The 9,319-nt window shown below is 38.3% G+C and overlaps 1 protein-coding gene across 1 annotated transcript in view; it reads right to left on the bottom strand.

Moving 5' to 3' along the window:
- Positions 1-1,215: 1,215 nt before the first annotated feature.
- PHEX (phosphate regulating endopeptidase X-linked) overlaps positions 1,216-9,319 on the bottom strand; it is a 95,595-nt gene continuing 87,491 nt past the window's right edge. The window contains exons 18-21 of the mRNA XM_057383268.1: positions 6,512-6,588; positions 6,304-6,408; positions 4,483-4,559; positions 1,216-1,323 (exon numbers count right to left, since the gene is read on the bottom strand). Coding sequence (XP_057239251.1) covers positions 1,221-1,323; positions 4,483-4,559; positions 6,304-6,408; positions 6,512-6,588 — 362 coding nt within the window. The 3' untranslated portion in view covers positions 1,216-1,220. The remainder of the gene's footprint in view (positions 1,324-4,482; positions 4,560-6,303; positions 6,409-6,511; positions 6,589-9,319) is intronic.

The raw sequence follows: 9,319 nt of genomic DNA, 5'->3' as shown, positions 1-9,319 counted from the left end.
ACAGATACCTTTCTGTTGGGAAAAAAAGAGTTGTGTGTGCCTGCTCCCCCAGCCCCCCCTGCTTCCCCCCACCCAGTAACAGTTATGTGTTAAARATTTTCTGCTGCAATAAAATCTCTTTTCATGAATACTCTTAAAAATCAGATTGAAAACTCAGATGGCCTGCATTATTACTGTGTTTATAAGTCCTCTACTCCTAAATTGCCTTTTTTATCCAGGCAAGTCARATGATTTTGGTACTCTGTTTTCTTGTCACATACTCTTTCCTTAAAATCACAAGTCATCCTGACCCTATCCAGAACATGAGGGCAAACACACACCCTACTTACAACGTTCTGTGAGAACCAGACACTAGAAAACCTGTCATTTAAAACTAATATAATATTTCTGGCTTAAAAAAATAAATGTAGATGAAGCTGTCTTCAGCACAAGGTAAAAACCATCCCCCGGGAAAAAACTGCTTACAGTGTAAACCGGAATAAATGCTGCAATATTTATGAGYATCATGGTGCTGGGAATCCCCTCTGAGAGCCTCTAATTTTCATCATRCATTGATTTTTATCATAAGCTGTTCTAAAATTAGAAGAGGCCATGATGTGACAAGTGTCCCCTATGTTTTAGTCCTTGCAGATAGATACCATGAGGTACTTCCCCACCTTGAAACTGTTCCAAAATCTGAGGCACTAATCTGACATATTAAACTGAATTTATATAAAGTCTCGTGTCTTTACATCATGCAACATCATTTATGGCATGCTGGGCTGTGACAGCTTAAGTTATGAAAATGCAGTATCACGCAGCAGATCAGAGCTGGCTTTATAGCAGATCTCATGAATTTCTCCATCCAGAAAGAATAAATTTTGTGTGGGAGCATTCTGCATAGAACCCCTGCAGAGCAATAGATTGAAACTGAATTTTAGCATTTACCTCTTGCTCAACTATAAATCAGGAATTGGAATTGATAATGGCAGTTATCCATCAACAGCAATGCAACTGCAGAGTAGTTTTATGGTTAAAAGGAGTCACTTTTTTATTATTATCCTTAAAGAAAAGCTCTTCTATTCGGAATGTTTCTGGGCTCTAAATAGCGCGGATGAGAAAGACGCATTTGAAGTAACACCTCTCCAGATTTCTGATGATTATTCTGATACTCCAGCAATGGGTTTGAGCAGTTCACATTGCAGCTTGCTGCTGGCAGAGGAGCTGGAAGGGATGGATGGTTACCAGAGCCGGCAGGATTCTGCCCCGCGGTTCATCGTCGTGTTCGCCGGGCAATTGAAAGCTTTGCGGAACTCTTCAAAATTGCTCATGGCTCCAATTACTCTGCAAAGAGAAGAGAAATGGACATGTGTGGGGGAAAAGGGCCCCACAAACCCTGATTGTGAAATTCAGCCAATTATTGTGTACGACTGAGGCCTGGGAAAAGAAAGGGAATGTTAACAGCCTGCATGGAGGAGGAATAACACAACCTTGGCTACTGTTGAGAAAAGGAGATTGCAATGTAGAATTGATAACACAGGTAGCTAAAAATTATAAACATTACTAATACTATAGCTTTTGCAAACTCACCAATTATGTACTGATTACTAATTAAACAGCTGTCTCTTGACCAATGTATGTTTGACACAAATGTATACTCTGGTTGCTAAAGTGGATAAAAGAGGCTTGTCCCACAATAAAGTCCTTCTTTCTTTCTGTTTTTTTCACCCACTTTTTGTGTGTTTTGTATCTATTCTTTTCTGTCACTGTTTGGCCAGACGTGCAGGTTACCTTTTGGTAAACACTACAGTCTGCAAGCGTTTCAGTGTTTTCACTTCAGGCTGAATTTTTCAGGCTTTCATATAATTTTTCCATAAAGAAAAGCGAAATATTCAGGAGATCAGGAGAAGGGCTCCCAGTTAAAGTTAACATTAAGAAAACCTCGTTTTCTTTCATGCTTTGAGAAGCATCTTGCTTTGCTAGAAACTCAGTGAAAAACAAATGCATTTTGTAATTTTCTGGTGTGACTCTTGGCACCAGAAGTGGGAGATCAGCACAGTGGAATCCTTCTTCCTGCCCTTCCAGCAGGAGGATGTAAGCACACACTGGGGTTRTGCTGGCAGTGGTTTCTTGTTGGGCAGCTCAGCCTTACACCTGTGAGCATCTCAACTCCTCTGATATTTTGGAAATATGTTTTCTGAGCCTTCTACCCTGAGCAGCTCCCAAGCCCTCATCCTTCTACCACAGGAGTGTGATATTGAAAGAACAGAAAATCCCTGCCTGACACAAGCTGGRAAATGTGTCTGCACCCCAGACTGGCACCTTGGGCACAGGGGAAGAGCTTGTTCTTTGCATGCACTCATCCTTGTCTCCTGCTCTCACAATTTGATGCATCAGAAACCATTATTTTACCTTTGCAAGACTGTGGTTTTGTTGTTTGTTGCTTTTCCCCATGCTTTTAATCGTCTTGGAGTTTACTAACCTGAAACTTGCAATGGTGTTAAAGAGTTAAGAGCAGAAAAGAATCTACTGTGATATTAATTGTACACCTTTCCTTTGTTGTGTAGTGAGGAAGCATTTTTCTGTATTGCAGACAATCAGCTTCTCAGTGTAGCTCAGCATGGTAGAAAACATTCTTATTACATTGATTAGACTTTCTGTGAATAAGAAAATTTGCAGTCATCTGGCACAAAAATGTCTAAAGGTCAGTTTTGTTGGGAGGATTACCAAATGAGGTTAGGCTTCAAATAAAATATACAGCTTTWCTGTAAAAATGTTGCAGATACATATTCAGGGACTGGAACAGCAAGAGCTGGTCATGCAGAACTGYTGCTGATGTTGGTGGGAGTTCTGCYTGMCATTACAGAGATTTCAATCTGAAATTGGCATTCAAAAATAGCAAAGGCACATGCTAATACTGAAAATCTGCCAATTAAAAAGAGATAAACCCAGAGGTTATGAAAAAATCTTTATGTGTGCATGCACGCCACTTTTCTACCCAGGGTTTGATATTGCCACACATTAACTGAAATCAGAGTGGGCTGTCTGGATTTCATCCCAATGAATTATAGCAGGGACACCTTTCCCTGGGCAGGTCACCCTGGCCTCCCTGGGTAATCAATAGAAAGATGTACTTGCAGAGTCTAAGTAATTTAGATTTATTACCTGCTGAAAGATTATTTATAGATTTTTTTTATTATTTTTTTCCTTCTAAAATGCCATTTCCTTTTTCACTGTGAAGAGAACCTGGTGTGAATAGTTCAGATGCACACACCCATGCTCAAGATATGTATTGCTCATTTCTATAGTTTTTACTTTTACCTTTCATAGTTACTTTTAAAAGGGCTGTTTGAGATTTTTGGACAGAAAGAGCTGTCAGTGTTGRAGATAGCTGTATTGCAGTTATACTCCTGATGGTCTTGGGACATAAATTAAACCAAACTGAGAGAAAATAAGATGATTTTTTAGATGATGTAGATTTTTAGATGATTTAGATTTTTTTTTTTTTATCATTTGCAAGAGGAGACAAGCACCACTGCTTTTCTTCAGTTCTAATACAGAAATCAGTTCTCATCATCTCACACAAAAACTAAGAAAAAGTTTTGTCTGTATTTTCTAGGTCTCAAATTAATCTAAACTTCTCTGAAATTTTCTTTCACAGCCTGAGGCCTCCAGGAATTTCCCTAATAAATACTCTATCCTTAGAGATCCCTGTATATTTTGTGATTTGCACCATCTTGTGGGAATGTAACTAGGTAATGATTCAGACTATAAATAAATCTATAGGTAAATAAACCTGAGGACTTTTAGAGAGCAGATGGTTACTTTACCAAAATCTTAACAAGGGTACAAATTATGAAAAGAATCTCTCTGTAGGCTGAAGGTCAGCCTAATACTCCTGTCCTCATTGTCGTGGTTTATTTTCAATTGTTAAAAAGTGCACAGATTTGCATACTACACTACTTTTGTCCTCATTAACTAGCTTAAACTCTTCTAGTCAACAGAAAGTGGTAGAATTCTCTAGAATTGCTTGAAGGCCATTAAAAGAGTTTGGTCTGGAGCTGAACTTACAGGGCACGTCTTGCTTTGCATTATCAATGTAGTTCAAGGTAGTGACTTAGAAGCTTTTAATGAACTCAGACAGATTAAATCAAAGACCCCTCCAATATTCACTGTTTTCTAAACTAGAATTGCTTAGGGAAAGAAAGTGATAGATGAGGCATTTTAGGTACTCACACCATGATTACAGGACATCACAGGGATCAGAGTGTGTTCTGGTTCAAATGCTTTTGAAGGGAGATGCAAGCTCCTCAATTTTACAGAAGAGCATTCGTAATAGTGAAAGATAAGCCAATAAAACCAGTTCAATTTCAATCYAAACAAAGAGCACAATCCAATTTTGTGTTTGCTCTTAACCCCCTCTTAAAATGCTCAATTTCTGCACTTCTGCTCTGCAGTGATTGATTCTGTATGTACACCCAGGAAATTCCTTATTAGCACTACCTGAACTGAGGAGGGCTGTGAGCTCCAGTATATATTTGCTCCCTCGCAGATTCCGGTCTAAAGGAGTTGCATCTTACCTAATAAAAATAATAAAAAAATAATAAAACAGAAACAGGCACATTAGCTGGGATGAMTTTGTAAGTAAAGCAAAATGTAATRTCACTGTTCTTAAGATGCCTATTACTTATAGAATGCATAAAATGGAAAGACACCAYAAATTCCTACTTTGTTTCATCTTTGCCAATCTGCAGTTTTCTCTTGGTACATTCTCTAGTTTTTCAAATCCCTTAATGGATCCAGCCTCCACCCACTGTTTTTCTCTACACACTCTTTCCCATCATCTAATCACAGCCACTTGTTCTTTTTTTTTTTTTTAAGTTCTCTGTAATGGTAGCTTGTCTTTCAGCTTGTCCTGCAGCATCTCACACCTTAATAATTACCAAACACACTTCTTGGTGTCAAAGCTATGTAATGTGTATCAAAGGTACACATAATGATGGTTATCATCTCTAGAACTGCAGCTATACTAATACTGACATTTATTTATACATTTATTCCATATTGGAATGTCAGTTTCTTTTGAAATTACACATTTTCCACATTTTCATCAGTGTTCTCCAATTCCCTGTTCACGATAAACTATTTAACCCTATCATAGCTGACCACAAAACAGGGTAGGTAGAATATTTGCTCAATTGAATAATTGCCCTTATTCTGTATCCATTGCATGAAAAATCTTTAAACAGACCCTACCTYACCTAAGTCTCTACGTTAAATTTCCCTAACAATAAAATCCTATAATCCAGATAGCCCATAGGATTTCACTGGACTTCAATGCAATTTTGTCTGGCTGAACACAGCTCTGACTGTTTAAATAGGTCTGATGAGTGTCTTGAGCTCTGTGAAAATAGGCTGAGCTTGAGGATACCTTGCATACAGTACTCCTTCCCTGTGAGRGACCACTGGACACATGATTCCTTCAGTGGTCCCATAAAACCCTAGAGCTTGAAAATTTTCTTGGAGAAAAACTAAATTCAGCATAAATTATCAAAGTGGAATATATTCTTTGCTCAATATAGCCAAACTGAAACAGCCATAGGCCCATAGAMTGCTACACTGACTCTCAGCAGATAAATTATTTTCAGCCAGGACTGGTTGCACTGGGTCCTGGTTTTTCAGTTTGGATGATTCATTCCTTCAATGAGTTTTATAGCCCGACTTTTACTTCTCATGTAGGGAGTTTGTCCCAATTTGTTTAACCAAATAAATAAATTTCTAATCCTTTGCCTTGCTCTACATTTTTCTAAAAAGCTCACATCCTTTAACAAAGTTTTGTTACAGCATATTTAGTGTACAGGTGGGAAAAATAAACTAAGACTTTCTTCACTGCTGTTTAGTTTCCCTGAACAGCACACACAGTTACAAATGGTGGTGGTACATTTTTAAGAGGATTTTTTGGTGGAAGCAGTCAGAAACTGCTGCGTATTGCAAGCACCAGGAATCTGGGAAGTTAAAACTGGAGGAGTGTGAGGAGTCAATACATGCAGGAAGACTCTTTTAATGGAGAGAAATAGGAAGTACAGAAAAAGTTGCTGTGACAACATTGTGCAAAACCAAGAATAATTTCAGCAGTTCTGGCTCCATGGATAGATGAAAACAAAGAGGGAATGAAAAAGAAATAATGGTCTGGGAGAAGTCTGTGCTTATACTATCAAAAGTCTGGTTTTGGGTGATGCAGACTTAAACAAAGCAGGCCTGTCCCAGCACCACACATTGCTCAGGTTAATAGATGGGGATTTGAATCACATTTGTKCTACTCACATGGGCATAACTCAGGAAGAAAAGCTGGTTGTGTGTGAACGCAAGGCCTGGCAGCAAAGGCTCTTCTTCTCCTCCCCTCTTTTCTGTAACCCATTTCCTGTATGCCTGATAAGAAACAGATATTAAGTGCCTTTCAGCAACATGAAGATAACCACAGCTTTTTTTTTTTTTAATAATACTATGTTTCAGATATTTCTCATCTACTTACCCTGAAAGCTTCTCTCAAACCTCCATTATCTGCAATGTTTTCTGCCAAAGTTCTCTTCCCTTTCACCTTGGCAGAATGAAAGAACATCAGTCATTTGACCCATTTCTGAACTTCCTACTCGAYCAACTTCAAAAAGATGGGAAAAAATAAAACAAGGCAAGAACAATCTCAGTCAATTTCAACCAACTTTGGTTAAGGAAACTGGGTTTCAATGTGGAAAGGGCCAGTAAAAAATTTTCTGTGATGAATTATCCTGGYTCTGGTCCTAGATCTCTGTAGCACAGAATATAGTAGATAGAATGCACTTAAGGATTCATCCCTAATCTTTGAGCTGATTATCAATAATTTTCCCCTAAGGACTGTTTATATGTGGTTACATGTGAGATCCAGTAGCCTTTTTCATAAAGTTTTATCTAAAAGGTTATATTTATTTCYCTACATAACTCTCAAAATACTACTGGTATGCTAAAATAACTTCTAAGTCATAACATMAATAAGCATAATTAAAAATAACTGTCAGAGACAGAATCAAATTTGATAGTATATTCAAATAGTATATTTGATAGTATATTCAGTGCTCTAAAAATATCTGCAAAGGAGATTCCTGTTGCATCTCCTGGGTACTGATTCCAAGACCAGGAGCAATAGCAACAAGAATATATTGTGAGAAACAGCACTATATAAACTTAGTGAGGAAACTGGTCTGCTGGCACTACCAAGTGCAAAATCATTACAAAGAAATCCTAATTTCTGCTGGAGTAGCATTATCTCTGCTCTCCCGGCCTATAAGGTCTTTGTGTTACCAACTGTGTTTGTAATTAAGCAGTTTCACTTTCTCCTGTGGAATAAGCAGGATAATTGAGCACAGTTTTGAGAGGGCTCTGAAGGTCAATGCTGGCCACTGCCATCAGCTCTCATGAGCCACAGGGATCAGGACTCACCTTGGTTTCAGGATGGCAAAAAGAGGGGAAAATAGAGAAGAAGAGGTTAAAAGACCAAGGGGATCACCAGGTACCCGTGCACAGCCCCACACTCAGAGCAGGTGAGCACCCAGACCAGACTCAGGGCATSACTTGGGTGCAACTGGAAAAACAGGAGACACAAAGGAAGTGCAACCCTTCCTTTCCTGTCAGCTCTCCCCTGTCCTCAGGAGGCTGTAGATGGAGGTGAGAGAGAAGCTTTTAGGAGAAATGGTGCTGGGACAYCAGGGAATGGGCACACACACACCAGTTGCCTTTTTCCCTGGCCTTCYCACTCACACATTTTCCTTGCAGTGGGCTGGGGAAGGAGACTGACTTGGAGAATAAAATGAGAATAACCTCACAGAGCCATCTAAAAACTGGAAGAAGTCTTTCTGCTGATCTCAGACAGCTCTAGATCAGGTATTTTAGACTGCTCTGCTCAGACAGTTTGTGGCAGGRCCACAATAAGCCCTTTATTTGATGAGATGACTTTATGTGATTATTGCACTCTGAAGCAATTTCTACATCCACTTTTTCTTTCATTAGGCTTCTTTTCTGGAGACATTTTTATTGTACACCAGATGAGAAGGAAGAAGAATAAATAGGTTTCTTGATCCATGAAAAATATTCATACAAGGGTAAAAAACCTGCAGAATATTGATGACAGGTAAAAATGATAATAAAATAAAAGGTCTTCATACAAAAGGTATAAAATATGGCAGAAAATTGGGAAATTCTTCTATCATCTAAAAAGMGCTTTTGATTATTGTAGAGATAGAAGGTAAAAGGCAGGGCCAAGCCAATGACAGAGGTATGGGAAGGGCTCATCAAGGGAAGGTTTTAATGATCTTCTTTGAGGGCATGTTTGTAAGATTTTATTTTTTTTTTCTCCTACAAATATTCAGGAACGAGCTTGAGAATTTTTTATTTGTAAATTAGCTAATTATGAATTATTTCAAGTCTGAGTTGCTGGACTTCAGACTGGACAACCATATGACATTGTTATCTGTGAGACCAGCATAAACAAGTCTGCAAAAGTGCTAGAATTGTTGATAAGCATTATRTGTGACCTCTCTAATCTTAAAAGGCAAAGACCTAATAGTGTTTCTGAAAATGTAAGGAGAGGTGATAGAATTGATTGGGGACTGGAGAATCTAAGATTAAAATCATGTCCCAGACAACATAACTGGAATTTCAGCTATTCATTTCTGAAGGTCTGGGATTGATCCTATTTATCCTTATTTTGGACATACATATGAATGTACACATTTTTAGGGAAGCCCATACCTCGGATAGACAATGAAACAGAAACCATTCCCTTGCACTTTCTTTCTCAATCCTTTTTTAGGAGCTATTGCTGTCATATTCCCTCGATTAAAGATACAAATGGGGTCTGTGTGCACCCATGGAAGAAATAGCAAGAGTTGAATCTGAAATAAAGTAGGGCTTATGCATCCATTTTACAGCTGCAATAAATAACAGGCAGTATTGTTAAAGGAATCTATAAAACATGCTATTATATTCTTTCTAAAAGAGTGACTGCTCAGTTTTCATTACAGACCTCATCTTCAGGAGACATTTAGCATGCTCACAATAATTAGACCAGCCCTGCTGAGTGGCTTCATCCTCTTCCTCTGATTCMAAAATGATGTGATGGGGACAAATGGTTTAACCCTGTCACCAGAGTGTGGGTAGTGGTGTTTCACTGGACTAATCAAACCTGACAGACAATTTTTAACACAATTATTCACTTCAAAAAATCATTTGTTGTGAGAAATGAAGTTGGTAACCTAATATCCCAATGCATTGAGATTTATAAAAAGAGAAATTAAAAAAAAAAAAAAAA

Source organism: Malurus melanocephalus, unplaced genomic scaffold, assembly GCF_030028575.1.
Source record: "Malurus melanocephalus ecotype Western Australia unplaced genomic scaffold, MMel_1.1 scaffold_618, whole genome shotgun sequence".
NCBI classification, from domain to species: domain Eukaryota; kingdom Metazoa; phylum Chordata; class Aves; order Passeriformes; family Maluridae; genus Malurus; species Malurus melanocephalus.
This window is presented reverse-complemented; position numbering and strand designations above follow the sequence as displayed.